At 37.1% G+C, this 23804-nt stretch overlaps 2 protein-coding genes across 2 annotated transcripts; one reads left to right on the forward strand and one right to left on the reverse strand.

Annotated features, from left to right (window-relative positions):
• Nucleotides 1-792: 792 nt before the first annotated feature.
• LOC121418492 (cholinesterase 1-like) lies at nt 793-15644 on the reverse strand. Its single transcript, XM_041612399.1, has 9 exons — nt 15108-15644; nt 13374-13533; nt 11200-11277; nt 6219-6337; nt 5155-5316; nt 3864-4157; nt 2583-2917; nt 1731-1924; nt 793-1270 (listed from the first exon to the last, which is right to left on the reverse strand). The coding sequence occupies exons 1-9, from the start codon at nt 15474-15476 to the stop codon at nt 1182-1184; spliced, it is 1800 nt and encodes a 599-aa protein (XP_041468333.1). The 5' UTR covers nt 15477-15644; the 3' UTR covers nt 793-1181.
• A 2014-nt stretch (nt 15645-17658) lies between these two features.
• On the forward strand, nt 17659-23027 carry LOC121418493 (protein FAM161B-like). Its single transcript, XM_041612400.1, has 5 exons — nt 17659-19258; nt 19669-19892; nt 20664-20903; nt 22059-22158; nt 22556-23027. The coding sequence occupies exons 1-5, from the start codon at nt 17702-17704 to the stop codon at nt 22820-22822; spliced, it is 2388 nt and encodes a 795-aa protein (XP_041468334.1). The 5' UTR covers nt 17659-17701; the 3' UTR covers nt 22823-23027.
• Nucleotides 23028-23804: the final 777 nt, after the last annotated feature.

Consider the following 23804-nt stretch of genomic DNA (forward strand, 5'->3'; position numbering starts at 1 on the left):
ATTTTACGCAGTACTCCATATTTCGTCCCCTCAAAATATTTGGCTCATTACGCCACTGGGTACAACTAATAAGACCTCAAAACTAAACTTTCGATTCTGTCTATAAGTGACGTTTCTTTGGACCCCATTAACACTTACTTGGATCAGTGAGAATCATATTTATGTAGGAACAAACCCCTCAACAAGTAATGTGATTGATTGATTGATTCTGATTCATCACAAGCCAGAAGGGGACTTGATCCCCTCATATACCCTGGTATTGACTACATAAAAATATGATGCTACTATTGTATTGCATACATCTATAAATTATTCCACGTGATACACAAGAATTATATAATTGTTGCACTGAGGTAGATTTATCAGAAAGTGCGTTCCAGAAAAAAAAGGAAATCGTGATAAAGTGTAATTTTTTCGTATCATGATCATAAATTTCCTTATTCATTTATTTAGTTTTATGTAAAATCAGGACAGTCCTTTCAGAGCCCAAAGGCCTGCTCCACAAAAGAGCCCTGTAGACATAGAAAGATTTACAAAGTAAATGAAATAAATTGATATAAAGTAAAATACAGTACACAATCAAAACTACATGACATATCAATGCTATCACATGAAATAATTTGAAACAAAAATTAAAAACCTTGAATAAAATCAAGACAATTTAAAAGACGAAGAATATCATAGAAATAAAGGGAATTACTTCAAAAGCATGTGACTAAAATCAAACTAAGTAAAATTAATAAATAAGTTATAAAATTGACAATTCAAAATACAATGAAAACTATTGATGTAAAATGTGATAAAGCAGATAGCATACAAGGAGAAATAAAAAAAAATGGGTAAAATTTACTCTTTTTTATCGAATATATAGCATTAAAAGCCAGAAAACATTATAATTTGCTCGTGCATATGGAAATTGACCAACTTCCTATGTATCTTCATGAGTTAAATCTTACCATCAATACGTTCAATTTTCTTTTATCTAAGCAATGAGCTCTTTGTGCAAGTATGATGCCCATTCCCAGCATGCTACTCATGGTGCTACTCATATCTTCTTAATGGTAATTTGGGCTACTAATTTCAATTTGTAGCCGCCGTAACAGTCCGTTAGTGATGACAACTAGTCAATGATGGCCTATACTTGTTTCACACCCAGGTTGGCAGTAATGTTTCCCTCAATCTTACGGTTCTAAACAGGAATCACCATCGCATGTTCCAGAACTCTGTTCAGCCACCCGATCAGTCAACATCTTTAGATTTAGCATTTCAACTGAATATAATTAATATAAAAAGCGACAAGTCCATGAGATGAAGAGATTGGACATTGGACACTAAGAAAACATGAAGCCCCAATTGGTGTGAAAAACAACAATATGATATCGACATGTTGAAGTGAGGCAAATAAAAAAAATGATACGAAATGCTATTCTTCAAAGATCCTTAACTGCATAATTATGGAACACACCGTTGGGTGTGGAATACACAATGCAAAGCACCAGTGTTGATTTCACACCAGCCCAGAATATAATATGTTCACACCAGAGAAGTGTTAAACTACACCAGTTTGGTTTCGATCTGACACCAGATAGGTTTTTATACAACACCAATTGGTATTAAAACAGCATAGGTTTGATTCCAAACTGGTTTCGTTTCAATACTTCTCTGGTGTGGACATATATAGATTCCGGACTGGTGTTAAATCAACACCTGAGTTTTTGCAGTGCACTTACATGATTGGATAATCATCTTAGGCAGTATCTGAGTCCAAAAGTGACATTCCTTGACTTTCATCACACCTTCTGTTGTACGAAATCCATAATCTAATTCCTTATAGTAAGGGTGTTCATTTGTAAATGGTTGCCATTCCTCAAAACCAAGCGGATTGTTGACAACCTCAGGATCTTTGGATGATAAATTGGGATTCCTGGTAATGAAAGGAACAAATTTCTGTAAGAGAATTACTTTTAGTCACATGAGCTCATTGGAGTTTGTCGGGAAACGCATCTTGTAAATGTATCATTTTCTTTTTCTGTTATGACTTTGTGTTGGCTTGTAACAGAAGACATGGTAGAGTAATATTTGAGGAGTCAAATTTGACTCGGAACTGAGAGTCATCTCTGTTACTCGTTTTCGATTTATTTTGACTCGGGATTGAGTGATTTTTCAATTGATGGCCCACCAATCCAAGTCAAATTCATTCAGAATCTGATTCACTTTAACTCGAATTAAAGCTGGCATTGTTCCGAGACGAATTTTAATCCGAGACAATTAGATTGATATGTTCTTAAAGTTGTTCAAATAGGCCTTATACTCTTGACAGAAAATTAGATTCATCGCAACTTCGTTGAAAACTTTATCGTTATTGTGATCTTTGGTATGACAGGCTTTGAGTTTAATATAATGTAAAGGTAAGGCTTAGCATTTATGTTGTGACACCATCAAAACCACTTCACTCTAGAACTGCCATCAAAACTGAATATCATTATCACTAAAGCAAGATTTTTAGAACAGTTCCTTCATTTGTTGCAGGAATAAATATTTATCGTTTACACCAGTATGGATTAAAATTAAACAATCTTTACCCTGATTTCGCAAAGTTAGACCAGTATCTCATGATCTGTCTTGACAAGCCAGCCTCCTCGGTCCCACTGAAGAATCCGGACATGCCCTTGGGTCCTTCTTCTCTATCACGGAGTAGAGGACTACCAAAGACATAAGGGATATCCTCTACATGAGTTGCTCCTGCCCATTTCAGATGACCCAAGGCTGAGTGAGAGGGTATGTGTGTCATGTTGTAGTTGTAGACCGTTTTCCCCGCCGTTGACATAAGACTAGAGAATGCATTTTCGGAGCAAGTGAAGAAGTCTGTGAAAACATCAGCCAGCTTCAGGAAGTAGTCGCCCTTTTTTCCTATAATCTTTGGTTATGAAAACGGTTAAGAAGATCTCGTCAAGTTTGAAAATTTGTTTAATACAGCAACAACCTAAATACATGTTTAACAAATTAAATTACCTTTAATTATCAATCACTGATGAAAAATTAGTATTTTCTCTGGCTCGAATGCAAATTTTTTTTTACTAAACTTTCATTCAGAGAATATCATTATTTCATTTCACGACATTTTCGTTATAATTATTGCAAAATATTGTAATTTAGTTTGTTGACATTTCTCATTTAGAACAAAATTTCTACGATTCTGCGACATTGCTTACTTCATGGGGCCATAATTTATTTCTTTACTATCCTCGACTCATGTAGAGTTACAGGAACAGGCTAATGTTCAAGATCTGTTAAACCCGAGTCATTTGGGAAGCTAAAATGTTGGCTATGAGAAGGGTTAAACTCGGATGATAGTCTATTGTTATTCATCATCTTGATTGCATTACCGACGCGATCATCGTCATCTTCACCGTCATTACAATCACCATCGTTCGTCATCATCACAATCATCGTCATCGTCACCATTAGCACTATCTTCGTCATCATCACCACTATCAACATCATTGACTTTCTTTTGAATCTAATTTTGCCTGTGATGTTTAAAAAATCCCACAGTCTTCGTCATAACATTCATCATCATCATCATCACCATGCACCACCACCACCACCATTTTTATCATCATATTAATCATAATCATTATATTCGTCATCAATCTTCTTCATCATTATCATTATTATACTCATCATATTTTTCATCATCGTCGTCATCATATTCATTACCATCCTCACCACCATCATCATCACTGCCGCCACCAATATCTTCATAGTCGTCGATATCCTTTTGTATCGAGTTCAGCCTGTGATGTTAAAAAAAATCATCTTAAAAATACACTAACGCCTCTACCTATAAGTTGTGTACGTACATGCGCGTCGTCGGAGTAGAGGAAGGCGAGTGTATCCAGTAGAAGTGGATCCGGAACCTTGAAAAACCTTAAGAGCTGAGCCTTGAACTCCTCAACTGATAGAACAGGAGGTGGTTTGTCCTCGGTGGAAGCTAGACCACTGAAGACCAACATACAGGTGCCTTCATTCGATAAAGAACCGTGGAGGACGTTGTCGGCGTTAAGATGCCCCTGGAGCATCAGGTTGATGGGTTTGTCAGGTAAGAAGTACCCATCTACAATGCAACCCACCACTTTGTCAACCATATCTGGGAACTGCAATTGAAAAACAGGAGAGTGGGGTTAGGCCTAATTAAAATACTGGACACGTTTTAGTTCATGCTAATCATATTGATGACCAGGGTCGTGGGTTCGAATCCCAGCCACGGCGTTAATTTTTTCCACGAGAAATCCATCCATGTCATGCTGTACCCGACCCCAGGGACGTAAATGGGAGCCAATACGGGAAAAAAATCCTCAATATGAATACCGAAATCGGTAGCCTACTTTAGCCGAGGTTAAGCGCCTTGAGCACCCAACAAGGTGGATATGCATGTACGTGATATACATATATTAAATACCCAATTATCATTATCATTGTTATTACCATTACTACTACTACTACTACTACTACTACTATACTACTACTACTACTACTATACTATTACTACTACTACACTGTAAAAACTGCAGTGTTAAAACCGACACCAATTGGTGTTAATAGAGGACCTTACCCTGAGGTGTTAAAATTACACCTTAGAGATTAAACATAACACCGAAGAGTGTAAATGTAACAACAAAAGGTGTTGTAATAACACCTATATGTGTAAAACTTACACCACCAATTTAACACCGGTGTAATATAAGTGGTGTGGTCCTCTATGTACACCGGTTAACACCACAGTTTTTGCTGTGTACTACTACTACTTCTACTACTATTATTACTATTATCTTATTTTGATATGTGGTCGTTGCTTTATTTATAAATGATCTTGTCGTATCATGTACGTTTACAATTTGGAACAACTAAACGCTAAGAATAAAATTTACAAATAGTTACAAATAATCATTTGAGGTCTATTCGAACTCAGTAACCTAAATTTTACGGTCATCATGATCTACAGTGGCATGTATTTGACCCAATATTGCTTCACGGGTTTCATTGTTTTTTGAACAATGGTCGGGCCGTTCAATCAAATGTGTCCAATCCGGTTGGATCCCCACTGATCTTCAACCTATATCAGTAACACTTAAAAGTGGCTGGTAAAGTTACCAATTCGAGATATCCATCTCTCAGTTCTTCCCAAGATTTTCTTCTCAAACAAGCCACAAGATCCTTGCTGTTGTCAACATCACATCCGACCCCTTTCCCAAATTTGAAAGTCTTGTCGACGAGATTTGTATCCAATCCAGATTCCAAAATGGCATTTCCACTCTAAGATAGATACAAATCGAAAATAGCTGATTATTATACTTGATCATGATGGAAACACCCTTTAAAATAAATGATTAATTAAATGAGATTTTTGTGAAGGTATTATGATCTTGTTAATCGGTCTAATGTTCCTTGAAACGGATCAGAATGATGTTCATGGCTCGGGTTTGAATCGTCCTGTTAGCATTCGTTGGAATGACAAACCGTGATGCAATAATCAGGTAATGAAAATAGAACAATATCCATATACGGATGAGTATTATTATTATCGTCGTCGTTATCATCACAATTATCACCACAATCATCATCGTGATTATCATATATAGTCTTTACATATCGTCATTACCGTCATTGTCATCTTCATCAAATACCATCATTATCACCATTATCATCTTCATCATCACCACCATTATCATCTTCATCATCACCACCATAATCTTCATCACCATCAGCATCTATTTATCATCGCCACGACCATTACCATTATCGTCTCACGCGACGCCATCATCTTCATCATCACCACCATTATCATCTTCATCATCACCACCATAAGCATCATTATCATCACCAGAATCTTCATCACCATCAGCATCTATTTATCATCGCCACGACCATTACCATTATCGTCTCACGCGACGCCATCATCTTCATCATCACCACCATTATCATCTTCATCATCACCACCATAAACATCATTATCATCACCAGAATCTTCATCACCATCAGCATCTATTTATCATCGCCACGACCATTACCATTATCGTCTCACGCGACGCCATCATCTTCATCATCACCACCATTTTCATCTTTTCAACATCGTCATCAAACATCATCGACATTATCGTCACCATCATCAACATCACCACCACCATCACCAGTCATGACTGATGGCCTATACGCACCTGTAGTATAGCACCATTAAACAATCCAGCACTGAGAGGCGACACAAGATGTTGATTTACACTTGCACCTCCTGCGCTTTCCCCGAAGATGGTAACACGTAATGGATCACCCCCAAAAGCTAAAGAAAAAAAAGTATGAGAAGTCATTGAAGCAACTGAATACCGCCTGCGACAGTGGCTGATGGGATTGAGACGAGAGATTGCAGCAACTGCACAATGAAAATAATCCATGGACCCACTTGCAAAATTCCTCTACAACTTCAGATTACTTTCTCCTGAAGAGCTACGAATTATGACGAATATGGCCTCGAATTTTAATAAAATGGGAGAGTGGTTCGGAATATTTCTTCACATATATACTAAAGCCTTTCACGCGATGTGATGTGTTTTAAAATCACATTAGCTCAGTGGTGTAGCTAGGGTATTTTTCCTGGGGGGGCACTATGGGGTCCTTGCTTTTTCAGGGGGGGGGGCCGGCCATTTTTTCCAATGTGTGTACATGAGTCACAAGGGCGGATCCCACTTTCGCCAAGAGGGGACGGGGCCCGAAATTATATTTTCCCCGATCAGTCACTTCTTAGCTTTATTCTTATAAAACAACATAAACATGAAATAATCTCATAAGCCTTATAAAAAGTGCGAGCGCGAAGCGCGAGCGATTTTTATCTTACTTTCATATATTTTGTCCTGAAAATTTAATATTCTGGGCAATGTTATGTGTGATCCTGAACAAGATTCGTATGTAACTATATGGTTACTGCGAACGCCAAGCATGAACAGAAATTAACTGTTCTAGCCAGTGGCGTAACTACGGGGGGGGCATGGGGGGGCACGTGCCCCCCCAATCGGCTGGCCAAAAAAAAAAAAAAAAAAAAAAACGGGGAAAAGGAGAAAAAGAGGGAAAAGGAAGAGAAACGTAGTGGGGAAAGAAGAAATTATTGTTCATTAAAATGTTATATTATATTGTGTTATGTTATATTACGTAAGAAGCATTTTTTCATAACGTTATGAAACATTATTTGCTTAGGGCCTATGTCTTTATTGTTCCTGGTGCTCGCATAGACTGTTTAACGGGATATATGATCCTGTTGTACTAAAACCTCCCGTTTTCAAATCAATATACACCAAATATATTTCCTCGCAATTCGAGTTATTATTGTTTTATGTAGTGACATTTGCTTCTTTTCATGACTACCTAAAGTGATCGCCCTATTTTAAGGTCTTAAAGGGGAAGTTCACCCTGAAGAAAACTTTGTTGTAAAAATAGCAGAAAAATTAGTAAAAAATATTGGTGAAGGTTTGAGGAAAATCCGTTAAAAAGTAAGAAAGTTATTAGAGTTCAAAGTTTTGGATCTGTGACGTCATAAACGAGCAGCTGCCCCATGTGTTATGTAATATAAAATGCATGAATTTCAAATTTTTTATGGTTCCTGATTACTTAATTTTGTTTTCTTTTCATGATCGGGTGTGAAATGATTTGTCTATTGATATACAAAAGGTACAGTGAAAAACACGTTTATTTTCTGAGAAAATAACATTTCTTTGATTTTTTACCATTCGCTATGTATGAATGCTGCTCGCATATGACGTCACAACTCAAATAATTGAAATTCTAATAACTTTTTAATTATTTGATGAATTTTTCTCAAACCTTCGGCAATATTTTTTATTAATTTTTCTGCTATTTTTACAATAAACTTTTTGTCAGGGTGAACTTCCCCTTTAATATAAAACATTTCCTGTCCGTGCTTATGCTCGCATCAGTGGATTGGTGAGATGTCTGCTCCTCATGAATTCCTAAAATCTGTCCTTAAAATGTCAATTTTTCTGATCTGAATATCAAAATTTTTCAGCTCGCGCTTCGCGCTCGCATTATTTGGTTAGTGAAATACGTAAGGTCTTAGTGAATTCCTACAAAACAAGCCTTAGAATGCCCCTCTTCAGGTGAGAATTAAAAAAAATTTCAGCTCGCGCTTCGCGCTCGCAGTAGTTGATTAGTGAGATGCGTATGATAATCACGATACAATGACTACAAAAAGTGCTTCATGTGTTAAGATGTAATTCTAAGAAAATCAGCAAAGGATGGCACTAGCATTAGATGACTATGCTGAGATATTTGTACTCTAAATGGTTTCCTAAAATATAGTCCTTAAAATGTCCCTGTTTGGGTCAATAAATACAAAAATTTCAGCTCGCGCTCGCATTGTTTAGCGAGACAGATCATGATTACAAAAATTTGCTTATAATGTCCTTTTTTAGGTCTGAATATCAAAAATTTTCAGCTCGCGCTTCGCGCTCGCATTATCTAGTCAGTGAGATACATATATGTTTAATGGCACTACATGTCCTTTAAATATCTCTATTAGGTCAGTATACCTGGCAACTGAGCGCGCTTCGCGCGCTTCCTAAGTGACTCGAAATTTTTGCTGGTGCCCCCCCAATGCCGTGACCCACGGTACGCCACTGGTTCTAGCATTATCGAAAAGGGACCTGTTAAGGACTGCTTACAGTTACCCACGAAGACGGTATATATTCCAACAATGCGAGCGCGAAGCGCGAGCAATTTTTTTTTTACATTCCGATCTAAAAAATGGTCATTCTAAGCACATTTGGGATAGGTATGTAACTAAACGATTGATGCTAGAAAATTGAAATTTTAGACTAACAAGCAGGACACTCTATTCACATTTTGTAAATCATAAACAGGATACAGTTAATTGGGTATCATTAATAATGCGATCGTGAAGCGTGAGCAGACAATTATTGATATTATGATGTGAAACTGGATAATTTAAGTACATTTTAGATAAGGAACATGCAGGCTATCGCGCATGTTTTAGATTTAGACCTAGATTCTGGGCATTCCGAATACATTTGTTTGATGGAACATTATGGAATACACGTACACAATATGAACTTGGCAAATCAAACAATGTTCGGCGCGAAGCCCAAGTAAAAATTTTATATAGTAACATGAAAGATTTTTTGTTTTGCAAGTCTTCCCCTCACATTATTTCATTCACTCGTTTTCCTCCTCTTATTTCCCTCTTCTTTTTTCTTCTGTCTTTCTTTTTCCTTTCCTTTTCTTCCTTTTCTTTTCTTCTTTCTCCTTTTTTTTTGCCTTGCAATTTTTTTTCTGGGGGTCACCGGGGGGCACGTGCCCCCCAGGCCCCCCCGTAGCTACGCCACTGCATTAGCTACAACAAAAGCGCTGCATGATACTTTGAAAACAAGCACATAAGCTCTCATTTTGTTTAATGTTTGCACCTCTTAAATATAATTTTCTCTACAACTTTGCAAAATTTGGTGAAAATGACATGGATTTTTAATTAAGTGCAGCATTTATTGTACTTCTTGAATTCGGTATAGAAAATTCAAATATTTTGGATGATTTTGTCATGTTTACCTATTTTTTTTTACAGATATGAATGTGTTTTTCACCTGAAAAGTTCTAATGAATTATGAATTACTTCGCCATCTTTGGTCTACATTCCTGAACTGGAATGTAAAATTTGATAAAATTTACGTGGATTTTAAGTGAGTAATAAGATGCTTAAACATTATGATCTTGAGGTCTTGTGAGGTTCTTTTGATTGCGTAATTCTCGAAAACTTTCAATTTGGCGAACTACGGAGCACGATATAAAAAAATCAAGCACATGAACCCATGTTATTTTTTGAATTTTTGGAATATTTAGGTTCTAAAGAAACTCTGTGCAAAATTCTGTGAAAATGACATGGATTTCATTTTGACTATGGAACGTCCTTGAACAAAATGATCATAACAACGCGAACAACACCCTCAAAATATATATCTAAACTATCCGCGGAAATAGTTTCCGGTACACCATGTGTAAAGTCCGTAAGTCCAGTGGATAGAGGTAGAAGTGAAATGGAGAGGCGAGAAAGGGGAGGTCAGAAAGTGGATATCTTTCGGAAATGAATGTAGTCCTTATAAAGATAAATACCAGTTGTGGTAACGACCTCAAAAAAGAGTTCGAAGAGAATCGAATGAAATTGCCACCAATTAGGTGTTTGTATGTTTAAATAAAAGACAATATGTGCCAAATAGCTCTGGAAGAAAATGCGTAATTGCAAAAGAAATTAGAAAAAATAAATAAATTAGCAAAATGATCACGGAATGCCATCAAATGTCAGGTAATTTTCGAAAAAATATAAATACACTGCCCTCACATATGCTTTTCTGTGTTAGTGATCATCAGAATTGTCGATTTTTAGCTAAGATTTCATGATTTTACAAAGAGAAGTTTACATTAATGTACCGGATCTAGATGTATGATGATATTTGGACAATTAACCTTCATAATAATGTAAGATTTTCTCATGAAAAACATTGTTTGCTGCAATCACTGTCTCTTAATTTTAAACGGACTGTAAACCAGGAAGAGTAAAGCTTGAGAAGGAGGCAAGATGAGAGGCTTGAGTAGAAGGCTTGCTCGAGTTGAAGAGGAGAGAGAAAGCTGGTTTGAGTTGGAGAGATTAGAGAAAGCTGGCTTGAGTCGGCGAGTGAAGTAATGCATGCAGGAGAAAATGAGAAGACTCGACATTTCGGGCAGGTTGACTGTTACTACCACCATACAAACCTTAAAACATCTCCTATAATTATGTAAACTGTTGCAACCTTGTCTGCTGTTCAAACCCTTCACTCGAGTTAAGGGTCTGAATGTGCAGTCTATACTCATGCCTTGTGTACTGAAGGCTCTCTCAAACAAGTTTTGTATGTGCTAGTCTTTGCGTGGAGGCACACCTGCTGATCAAAGTTTCAATCAGGGTCTGTGCCTGAAGACTAGTTGCAACGGAGAAACGAAACCCTTGAAAATTTCAATTCTGCTTCTATCCACAAAGTAAGCATTTTTATATCATTTCATCAAGGCTTTTTGCTAGTCAAATCAGTCTCTTATGAATTGATATTATGTGACTCCAACGATCAAAAGAATACCCGCCTATTATTAGAAACGTACCTGCTATGTTTTCTTGGACCCAGATGAGCGCTTCTCGTTGATCAAACATTCCAAGATTAGCTGGGATTTCTCCGTCACCTACAATTAATGAAAATATCATTTAGAAAAGACAGACCACTTAACCCTAAAAAAACTGGGGGGGGGGGCCTTTTAGGCCCCCCCCCTGTACATAAATCGCGATAACTTTTTTGCGCATAAAGCGTTCGCGCCGCCATTTCATGACTTTTTTCTCTTGAGTTTTGCGCAACTTTTGATACCAAATTTGTATACCCCCATGCCGCGGTTGCGGAGTTACGTAACATTTTCGTATCACATGTCACGTAAGAAATTGAAATTTGTATTCGTTTGTGTGTAAAGTGTATGGTATTTGAATGAATGTTATACACATTGTTTTCTAACTACATTTTTATTTGTTTCTTTCTATATTATGTCACTTGTGAATTCAAGTAGCAGTTCTAGGATATGAAAATAATGAAAAACATTGCATAAAAAAATAAAGAAATACATAAGAAATGCAAAATAAAGAAATACATAAGAAATTAAAATCAAAGAAAAACATAAGAAAAGTAGTGCAAAATACCAGAATCGCTTGCACAACTATATTCTTGGGTGCAGGAAACACTGAATAGACAAGTAATGTCACACTTTAGTTGATTATGCTATAAGTGATATTGAATAAGTTATATATTACACAAACCCAAAATATATCTAGAATACTCAAGAATTTGCAAACAGGAATTTATGGACCGCAATAGGTACCAAAATATGAAAAATTCAATTTTTTGATAAAAATTTGCATATTCGCATAATTAATTATGAATATAATTTGCATAAATTATGTGATATCTCCTATGCTTTGTTTTCACCAGCTAGTGTACATGTAACACATCACTTGTGTATCTTCCAAGATTGCTTTGTCTCATTGCAAGAGAGTGTAATGCAATAAAACATGCCAATTATTGTATTTCTCTACATAACGCATGCGGAGTACTTATTTGCATATTTAGTAATTACTAATTTGCATAAGCATATCTAATAATTCAAGCAACAACCTCTTCTTTCAGCTGAAAACCTTGAAACAGGAATTTATGGACCGTAATAAGTACCAAAGTATGAAAAATTCAATTTTTAATAAAAATTTGCATATTCGCATAATTAATTATGCATATATTAAAAAATACAATGAATATCAGTATTTTGACTATGTTTTCTTTTAGAGGACATGACAAAGGATGTGTGTGCCAAATTTGGTTGCGATCGGACGACCAACGGCCGAGATCTTAGGGGGGGGCCCAAAAGCCCCCCCCCCCAGTTTTTCTAGCCTCCAAAATAGCCCAGTCTTTTTAGGGTTAAGTTAGTCGCATTTTTATCACATGAAGAAAAAATTATCGCAGTTCACAATGCTATCGCAACATCATGAACATAGGCTCATATCATCTTTCTTTCATCATCGCCAATTTCTCATCAACTATCGTCATGATTTTGACCAACACCGTCACCGTTACTAGTAACGGTCACATGACATTTGTTCCGGTCTTAATATCTCCAAGGGCGTATATAGGGTTTGTGTTAGGATCGTAATATATTGTTGGGTTTAGAATAATGTAAGGATAAGGATTATGATTTTTTCACTTTATTTTGTAGTTTAGGTTTCATGTTTGGCTAAACATGCAGATTTTCCATTGGAGCAAATGTCGCCGAAGAAAATGTCTTGAAACCCTAAAAGGGGTTTCCGTTGGTGGCGTCTTTGAACGGATCGTTGAAGTATTGGCGCCATGGCATCAACAACTATGTTGTTACACATAACCTTTTTTATAACGTATTCCCTGTCGTACAAAAATGAGTGAAATAAAAAAAAGAACATATTAAACTTCGGAGGTACAGAGTTATAAAGACAGATATATAAAGATATATTTACAAAAAGACGATATGTATTTTATCCACCCCACCACCATATGGATGGATCACAATAAACTCCATGGATATGAAGTGTACAGCTAGCGCAGTCTGGGTCAAGGGTCAAGTTCGAATATTTATTTCGGTTAATAGAAAAAAGGCATTTGTAATGATTGGTGTTTCCTTTTTTTCAATCACCGTCATGTCATCTTCATATATTTTCTTTAGTCACTCTTAACAGGTTTCTTTTGCACTTCCCGTCATTTACATTATCTCACCTGTATTCAAGAATCCCAACATTCCTAGTCGATAATTGAAGGTAACGACAATGACTTCTCCAAAATATGCCAGTGGTATTGGTAGCTGTTCGGGCACAGATCCTGCACCTGCCTGAAACCCTCCTCCATGAATCCACACCAACACTGCAGCTGAAATCGGCTAGAATATTTCATCATTTTTAAAGGTTTGTTTATTATCAAGAAGCATATTCACTATAAGAAAATTGGGATCAAGTTCACACCGTTAAAAGTATTGTTTCTTGTTATTATGAAAGGTGCAGACGGATGTCACAGTGGGAGAACATGCAAATAGGTGCAATTTTTCACCTACTTTGCACATGTTAGATTGTTGATGACCTATCAGAAACGGGGGCAAGTTTGCACCCTTTTGTTAAGGTGCAAAGGTTCACCTCATGCTGCCAATGTGACATTAACTAGTCAAGATCAACAGTTGAACTCGTGTTTTAAGAGCGTACTTTAAAATGAAGGCATTTACATCAGAGGACTGTAAAGTTGTCAGCACTGCAAGTTGTCTTTCTCCGACAGTAATAGTAACAGTCTGAGGCTAGTTATTCTCAGCCAACCAAAATCAGGGATTTCACTAAAATAGTCAGTACTGACAACTTTCATGAAACACCCACCAGAACTGTTCCTCTGACCGTTTGCATAATGAACCATGTCATTAAAGTAAATGTGCACCAGTGTCATTGAAGGCGTGGTTTACATTAAGATGTATGCGATTTCACCTTTTAAAGTACATATACCCACTCTTTGTACAGTACATATATTTTTATTTCAAAGAAGTTGAGGAGGGGAGGGTGGACTCACTCTCATATTTTAACATGCACTCCAGGGAACTTCAGCCCCTTAAAGGATTCTTGCTCATTGCTCATTATGTTAAGGAATTTAACAAAATTTGAATTGGAAAGCATCTACCAGTCACCCTTCTACTTGAATCTTACACATGCAAGATAGCTACTTATTGGTGACTGGGGTATAGGGACCTGGAAACGATTTTTTTTTTACAGGGGGTGCTGATGTAAATCTAAAATGCAAAACAAAAAAGGGTTTCACTACAAAATGAAGGTCATTTCGGTCCCGAGAAATTTGACAAGCATATAAAAAAATGGTTTCACTAAACTCTAGGAAAACGAAGAGCTAATTTAGCTCTTAAAGAGCGTGTATAGTGACTACACTTTAGGGTGTTGACTTGTCTAGTTCAAATTCTAACGAGAGAAATCAGCGCTCCGAAGTGCAGTCACTCTATATAATACACGCTCTTTAAGAGCTTAATTAGTTCTTCGTTTTTAAGAGTGTGAAAATGAGCTTTAGTCCTGAGAAGTTTGACCAAGAAAAAAGAAAGAAAAAAAGGTTTCACTAGGTCCTTTCGGTTGTATTGATTCATGTTGCCACACCTGGGGGCGCTTGTTGCCCATGGAAATTAACACACGTAACACTTCCCAGGAAAAGCTTGGGGTTCTTCAGCACCCCGCTTCCCAGGGCCATGGTGGGCATCCCTGACAAAGATTAATAATATAGACCTACTTGGATATTTTCTAAACTGAACTCATGATGATTTTCATTTTTTCCATATAACTTTCTCATATGAGTACATGATAAAACCTTCCGTGTCAGTTCTATTTTATATTGAACAATGGTCATCCAAATGTCTTCAGATAACCCCAAACAAGATTACTCGACCTGTCGGTATCCACTGTAGGCCTATATACTTACCCTTGGCGACGGCACAAATACATCCAAGTACAGACAATCCTCCGTCTCTTCCATTTCAACAGTAAATCCATGATATGGTAACTGAGGACAAGCAACGTTTGGTCTGGTGGCATCCAGTTCTCCCATCCAAACTTTCTTGACAGGATGCTTGTACCTCAGCTCTTCCACTGGAGGTTCGGCATATGGGATCTTGGTGTATGCCTCAACCACTATGGTCTCGCCCTCTGGTAACTGCCAGGGTGTGACCTCAATGGTCCTTCCCAAGATTCGACCATTCTTGCTGTCCACGAAAGGAGTTCCTCTACTCTCGACATAAAGCAAGATCATACTTAAAAGGAAGGGAACCGAAAATACTATCTTAAAGATCATTTTAGCCCGTTCCTAGTAAAGCAGAAAATAATTAAGAAAAAAAAATCTCTGTGTAGGCCCTAAACTTTTGAAGAAGTCTTAATATTCGTGTCCAGCAATGTAGATACAGTCCACATGTGCGTGTGTGCCCTGAAAATATAATAGCATACAATACATAATGAACTTCGATCATTTCGAGATCTTGAACTTTGCTGTATTATTGTTTGCAGAACACTCAGGAACTAATCTGGTCATTGCGCTTTATCGCATTGCTTTTCACCGTTTTCATCGAGGGGGGGGGGGGGCGGAAAATGGAATCACATGTTACATGAGGTCACATCCTCGCTTGTTCTTTTGTAATATGAAATTAGGTTTATTAAATTTTTTCCTCGAAGAACTAGAAAAATTGGATTGACAACTGATTTAGTGCATTATTGCTGCAGCTTATTTCATTATAAGGGAGACATATTATTCGCACTATTATGAAATAATGAAAAAAATATAATTTTATGTGATAACATAAGAAAACAGAAAGTGGAGATGTGAGTGACATCATAGCCCATCTAATGAATATTCATAACGACTGTTTTCACAAAATATTGTTAAAATTCAATAACTTTGTTATTTGTTATCCAATTTTGATAAAATTTTCGGCATCTTGCTTAGTGAATTCCACTCTATTTATTAAGCTATGAATACTTTCAGCCCGGTCCATCCCTTTAACTAAATTACCATGACCCCCAGGTTTTCCTTCCCACACCCCTTTACCTCCATCCAGGTCAGTATAATAATATATAAAGAAACGTACGAATTAAACGTGTAGAACTGCACGAAACTGGCAACGGTTAATTTGGCGAAACAAAATGTAACATGGATCCATCAGCAATTATCATTTCAATGGATTTATTGCGATATAAGAAATAAATGAATGACTTGTAAAAGAAAAAAATGATGCAGTAATTTGACTTGATTGTGTACATATCCAAACTGTTTCGAATCTTAAGTGATTATTTTATATTTGGAGGACACTCTGCAAGAGCTTGTCTATTCCACTTCCACTTATCAAATGCTTTAGGGATCGAACATTTGATGAACACTCAAACCATGATATCGACAAACCCTCATTGCTTTCATTGTGTTTCTAATCATAGGACCCTTGGAAATAAGCCTTTCTTATTGTATCTCATATTACCTGTGATATTCTTGACGAATAAAATCAATCATCAATCACTTCAATCAATCACTCAATCAATCAATCAATCAATCAGTCAGTCAGTCTCTTGAAACGTAAGAATTACCTCTGTACACTGTTTGAAAATTTCTACTTAACCCCCCCCCTAAAAAAATTTAAAAAAAATCCTACAGCAGAGTCTCGAGAACACCTGCAATCTTACTGCCCTGTGTAATATTTGGTGTATGTGACCTTACAAATTTATTGTAATAAAACTCCCCTGGCTTGTTTAAAACAGACCTGCATGCAGGTTCTGTAAAATTGTAAAAAAATCTTTATAGCAGGAAAGAATAATTACAGAATAATTTGGTTATTTCTATGTGTAAAATCTGTCTTACATTCGGAATAGGGATCGGGGGGGGGGGGGGTAAAGTGAATGACTTTATTACAGGAATCTATCCGGCTGTCTCATAAAATAAGAATGTTAATTTCACTCGCCAACTCTATTCAATGCGAGATGGTATTTCAGTCGATCATTTTTTCATTAATTTTATTGATTTCTTTTTTCCTTAGTTCATAAGGGTCCGGTTATCACAAATTCAGTCATTTAACAGTTTCCGTCAGATTCATTGAAACGCTTCCAGCTATTCCTATATAATGGAGTTCAGTTTTACCTCTAGCTCTTCGCACGGTAATTTCATTATAAATAATTGTGACAGAATTTGCTCATTGAGAAATTTACTCCCCCCCCCCCCAAAAAAAAAAAAATGCTCGTAAAAAAAATCAATGTAATTTAGGAGTCTTAGGACCACTGAGTCTGGGCACTGAGTAGGATTGTTACTCTACAATATGTGAGATTCCACCAAATACGTTAATATATATAATTTTTTTTGTAAATGGAGGAACCCTACAACATCAATCCGATCCCAGGGTCGTTTTTTGGGTCAAGTATGTTGGCGCTGTGCGAGATTCGTCAACGTCGCCTCCATGATATGACGGAACGGCCGCGCCGAATCCGATCGACGTACGTACGTGTGACGTTAATCCGTGTTTTCGGTTCGTCGTGAAGATCAACATGGCAACAGGGCATTCCTTGTCAGTGGTTACCAATTCTTGTATTACGAGGCCTAGAATTCCGAATTCGAATTTGCCAGAGAGTGAATTAGATCGAGATTTAGCAAGAAGTCGCGATCTCAAAAAGGATGCACTATTGGCGTCATATAATGGCTCTGATTATCATGATTATGACCAGGAACAATTTGCTCAGTCCCATTCGAAGGGATTTGGCGGTGGCCCCTTGGAAGAAGATGCACTTATTGATCAGCTCACAAACGATGTGGAGAACATCAGCAGTGAAGATTTTTACAAACGGCTGAAAGAACTGAAAGAGAAACATCGGGTAACACTGAATTCCCTGGAGAAGAGGTATAAAAAGAAAGTGTCTCGAAAGCGACAAGAAATTGAGTTTGAAAATAATGTGCGGAATGAAATGGGATTGGGCGGAGATGACAATGGCAACGACTGGAGCTTGAGTATGAATTACATTAATGGAATTGATAAAGTGAAAGGGATGACTAAGAGTGGTCCAGTTTATGTAGCTGAACATGAACACAAACATATGGATGACACGCTGCAGGCGTTTAACCAGAGTTTACCGGCATGGTCGGCTCTACCAAGAGATAATGTGAGAGACATGTCTTCGAAACCACCGACTGGACGGCCTCAGACAGCATGGACCGACCGCCCAAAGTCCAGATCTTCAGCACGCAATGGCGTTCATGGTCAGAAACAAAAGCCAGATTGGAGTGATGTCACATGGAGTGGGAGTGAGTGTTCAGCTACAACGGATGAAATAATATCCAGTGTAAACACTTCGCTTGATCTTTCATTGAGTAAGCAGCCTGGATCCCCAGCTGCAGTGGTTGACAATATGTGGGAAGATTTCAGCGTCGACTCCTACATACCACGTTCTCGCAGTTTGTCTAGAGCATCTGCCCGCAGCAACTCAACTCAACAGAGCAAGGCAAAGGAATGGTCTCCTAAAATAACCATCCCAAAGCCTTTTAGCATGTCCTTGAGGGAATCTAGTGAAGAACGGAAGAAAACAAGAGCCTCCATGGACCTTGATCAAGCAAGACTTGATAGAGAGAAACAAGAGGAAATAGAATGCCAGAAGAAGTTCAAAGCAAATCCAGTTCCGGCTCATACTTTCCTACCGCTCTATGATGAAATAATGGATCAACAAATTGAAAAGTCGAAGAAGAACAGAGAAGAGAGCTACAAAAAACTCACAACTACTCAAAAACCATTCAAGCTGACAGAAACTAAAAAGCACCAAAGATCTGCCAGTGCTCCTCTGTCAGCAAAGCGGCCAAAGACACCGACCTTCAAGGCCAAACCAGTTCCAAAGTCTGTTTTTGATCCAACAGTTGATGAGCAAATTTTGGAGGAAGAAGAATACCGGAAGATCAGAATCAAGATGAGAGCTGAGGAGATGTTGAGGCAATCTTCACTCCCTCCTAATATGCAGATCAGAGGCAAGGAGTATACCGATGGAAAGATGAGAATGAAGATGCAGAAAAAGCGGGAAAAGCAAGCTTTCCTTACAACAGAACACAAATTCAGACCTCAGGTAAGCCAAAGAAATGTCTTACAATATGTTTTTTACAAAGTATAAATGAAACAGTGGTTCTACATGTAGGTGAATTTATTGCTTTTTCTTGGAAATACATATTGTAAGATGAAATTAAGTATGAATGAAATAATCTACCAGAATTTATTATGTTTCCTTTAAAATAGAGGATGAAATTACTATTTCTTTCTTAAACTTAAAGTCCTTTAGAAAATCATTTTTCAAAAAAGCAAAATCTTCTTTTCAATTTGTAATGAAATTGAAAGGTATGACAAAGCTCTGAACACACCTTTTTTGTGAGGAAAATTATTATTTTGTTTTGATATGCTTTAATGATCTATAATTGATAAAACAACAGTCTTATTCAACAACATTGTGTCTCCTATCTTACTTTATATTTTAATTTGAAGGTAAATGGAGAGATTCCAGACTATGATGAATTACATCGCAGGTTCCAGGAGGAGGTTCAGAGGAAAAAGAGAGAAAAGGATCCGACCGTTATTGAACCCTTCAATCTAAGGACAGCCAGAATTCCCTCTCGCAAGTCTAGAGCTCTGATTGAAATGGAGGAGGAAGAGGAGAGGCGGAAGGAGGCCCTCCGAGGGTCTTTGTCAAAGTCTACTTCTCTAAGAAGGTACAGTATACCTGAAATGATTCATATTCATTAGGCCTACCTTATAATGTCCTTTTTCTTTTTCGCAGTGTTAAAAAGGAAAAAGGACAAATTATATTTTTGTATTGATTGCAATCCCCCCCCCCCCCCACACACAAAGTCGAATTTGAACAAGGTCAAGGATATTTTGTTGATCACAGCAGATTTTACCTGAAAAGTTTTGTTTTAAAGTCATCCTTCCATAAGTTGAAGTCCGAAGTCAAAATGTATATATTTTTTCAGACCAGAGCCCTATTGCATAAAAAATTAATAGTGGTTAAGACTCTTGTCTTTCAATCTGTGGGATGTGACATCGATTCTCAACCAAGGCATGTTTCCCTTCAGCAAGAAATTTACCCACATTGTGCTGCACTCAACCCAGGTGAGGTAAGTGGGTACCAGCAGGAAGCAATTCCTCAAAAAGCTGTGAGCACTGGAATCGGTATACTAGCTTAGCCGGGGTAATATAGGAGCGCCTTGAGCACCTAACAAGGTGGAAATATGCGCGATATTATTACTTCATTATTTATATGGTAACTTTGCCATCCCCCAAAAATGAAATCCTTGATTTCAATTGGATGTTCTGCATCCTTATGGACCAGGTTGTTACAGTTGAATGACAAAGTTACCATAAGTAATTTTTTATGCAAGGGGGACCTGATTATACAATACAGTGTATATATTAGTATTCAAAACATACAGACATTGAAAACTGGATGTAGGCGTATAATTTTTATGGTTAATTGATTATAGATCCATCGACATGGGTGATACGCTCCCATCGAAGACTACCAATGCTAACGAGCTGCGGAAGAGTGCACTTAGTAAGACACAGATAGAGAAGGCTGAGCGGGAGAGACAGGAGATGGAGCAGGAGAAACAGAGGAGATACAGAGAGAAAAAGCTTCAACGATTCATCACCAGTAAAGCTAGGGCCAACGACACTTCCCAGAGCCTGGAGGCTACCAATAGGGAGAAATTAAGACAGCACAGGTAAAAATGGGTTCTGTGACATTTGCTTTGGTGACAATCCAAAACTCCACACATTAATTGATTGACTTACTTCAACCCTAACACCAACCCTAAACATAACATAAGTTTTATTGCAACCCTAAACCTAACCCTGTATCTTAGAAATAAAGCCTGGAGTGATTGTTGCAGGAGTAAATGTTGTGTCTCCAGTAAAAAAAATGATGAATTAGGCCAGTGTCTGCCTCAAGAGTGTGATTCATGTAGTCAGATAGGCATTCGTTTTCATGGGGAAAAGAGCATTATTTGCTGATCCCAGATTTTTGTGAAAAGCATTAGAAAATGCCTGCTAGCAGAGACCAGGTGTCCCATCAAATTCTTTTGCTATTAAGTCTGCTTATACTTTGGCAACTGTCAGGCCAGGGAAAAGCGAGATAATGACTTTGCCATAATGCAATTTCCAGTGGCATGACAATATGTATATTGGTCATAAATCTCATTCTACTCTGGGTGATTTGTATCAGAGTGGTGTCAAGTTCCCCATGAAAGCACAAAATAACCTGCCTTTAATTGGCATACATGTACAAGAAACTTGTAATTAATTGAAAGTCTATTCTACATCCCAGAATCGATCATAGGTCTTGCAAGTAATTGTAAACTGATGTGACAATTGATTGCAAGTGAGTTTCTTGCAAAAAATCCTAACTGATTTAGCAAATTATGTTTACATTTAAATCAAACTCATAAGTATAAGCTTTTTTATTGCAATAGATTGTAAAATCTTAAATTACTCTAATTTTACATGCTCAGGGCATTTTTCGAGCTTATAGTTCTGAGTGAATTATTTATTTGTAGGGCCTATTCACAAGGATTTATGCTTCACTTGGGACCCTCCACTTTGAATATTGAGCTTTAGATTGTTCTTTCTACATCTATTTTAAAATTCAGCTTAAGTATAAAAAAGAGTTTCCAGTTGATTTGTGGAAAAATAAATAATAAATAAATACCACACAAAATACAGTGAATCATTTTGGAATAATTTTAGGATACCAGTATTGCCATTACAGTGTTTTTCTGCAGTATGGATGAATACCATAATGCAACATTTGATTCATTTATGTTTGGACAATGAGATTAGTAATGCAGCATTTTTTTCTAAACTGATTGTATTACTCATAGAGAGTCTGAGAGAGCTCGTGAAGAAGAATATGAACGAGAGCTGCAGGAAATGATGGCCAGGATTGAATCACGTCCTCTTCTCTTTGAGAGAGAGACTGAGGTAATATTTGCAAATTTCATTTTTTATGTACTTGAAAATGTATTGCAGAATAGAAACTATGTTCCAGTTAAACTAGAGAAATTGCATAGTTTTTGTAAACATTATTATTAGTACTAGTAGTGGTAGTAGTAGTAGTAATTGTAATATTATTTTTTTTATTATTATTATCATTAATATTGTTGCTATTATTTTCATTATTATTATTATTATTATTATTATTATTATTATTATTATTAGTAGTAGTAGTAGTAGTAGTAGTAGTAGTATAGTATAATAGAGTCTTAAATCAGAATGTATTAAAATCTAAATACATTGATTTGAGGTATAGTTAGATGAAGGATAAACACTGCTTGTCATTTTTTCTGTTAAGAGATCGTTTCAAATTTTATTCTTTTAGTTAAATGCCAAGAAACGTGCAGAAAGAAAGTATGAGAGTGCCCTCAAGAATGCGGGAATCAGTGAGGACTTCTTGGAGCGTAAAGGACGTTCAGGAGCCACCCAGATACTGAGCAGTGGGGGAGGAAGGGAAGAGGAGAGCAGGAGTGAGGCAAGCTACAACTACGATTACAACGATGACGGTGATGACTACGGAGGTTACAGTGGCGCTGGTGATGGAAGAGACAAGTACGATGATGACGGCACTCCAGCGAGTGATGATGATTAGATTCAATGTAAATGAATCATTTCCAAGTTGTCTTTCTTTATATTATCTCATTGATCACCTTGCCCTACCATCCTTCCTGTGTGTTTTGATGGTTAGCATGACAAGGATGTGAAAATTCTGCTCTTAAGCTTGTTTCAGCTACATATGTTTGTATTGTTCATTGTAAATTCAGCTTTTGTGTACTTTGTGTGTAGAAAAAAAGTAGTGTAGAAAAAAAGTAGTGGAGCTTTTGCAATTTCATGTATATTTTGTAGTGTATACTCACACTCCAGGGACCTGTGACACAAAGCTTAATAATGATTTTAGGACATTTTTTTTTACGATTGATTGCATTGACTATAATGTACAATCAATTAAAATCAAGCGTATGATGAATCGCTAACCTTTGTGTTACGGGACCCTGGTATTAGAAGTACAAAACTTGGAATGATGTCTCTTCTGGAGAGCGCTTCATGAAAAGTATTGTCGGTGATTTTCACAGACTAATATGCTCTGAGCCAATCAGAAGCAAGGATTTCCAGAAGCTTATAGGCCCGAATTCACCAAGGTGGTTTTTTTCCCCTGCCCCCCAGTTTTTAATATTCCCTTCTCCCCCCTAATCTAAGTAGTCACTGCCCCCCCCCTTTTCCTTGTTATTCAAACCTATTTTGCCGTTCCTCATATGGGCTATTCCACGGTTACTCATGTTACATTTGGAGACACCTTGACTCATACTTGGAGCTGTAACTCCATTATTATTGATAGGAACTAAACATCTCCTTATCACAACAAAGTACACAGTCTGACTATTCTTTGTATAAAAACAAAACTTGGGAAATTCTATTATGCTCCTGGCAAATCTTTGGAATGTGTCCGTTACTCACGTTACATGATTTGGACCAACCTGTGGAATTGCCCAGATGCGGTCTAGATTGTCCTACTTTACTTTTAATTACATACGATTAAGATTACTATAAATTTATCCCAAGGGACTTACCATTAC

The sequence above is a fragment of the Lytechinus variegatus genome, chromosome 7, assembly GCF_018143015.1.
Source record: "Lytechinus variegatus isolate NC3 chromosome 7, Lvar_3.0, whole genome shotgun sequence".
NCBI classification, from domain to species: Eukaryota; Metazoa; Echinodermata; class Echinoidea; order Temnopleuroida; family Toxopneustidae; genus Lytechinus; species Lytechinus variegatus.

Bases quoted from the DNA above. Each gene is read 5' to 3' on its own strand.
- LOC121418492 (XM_041612399.1), bottom strand. From the start codon at position 15,476: ATGATCTTTAAGATAGTATTTTCGGTTCCCTTCCTTTTAAGTATGATC. The intron at 13,534-15,107 runs GTAAGTATATAG...GAAATATTCTAG, and splicing joins TATTTGTGCCGTCGCCAAGG to CCGATTTCAGCTGCAGTGTT. The intron at 1,271-1,730 runs GTAAGTGCACTG...AATTATATTCAG, and splicing joins TAAGATGATTATCCAATCAT to TTGAAATGCTAAATCTAAAG.
- LOC121418493 (XM_041612400.1), top strand. From the start codon at position 17,702: ATGGCAACAGGGCATTCCTTGTCAGTGGTTACCAATTCTTGTATTACG. The intron at 19,259-19,668 runs GTAAGCCAAAGA...TTTAATTTGAAG, and splicing joins AACACAAATTCAGACCTCAG to GTAAATGGAGAGATTCCAGA. The intron at 19,893-20,663 runs GTACAGTATACC...AATTGATTATAG, and splicing joins AAGTCTACTTCTCTAAGAAG to ATCCATCGACATGGGTGATA.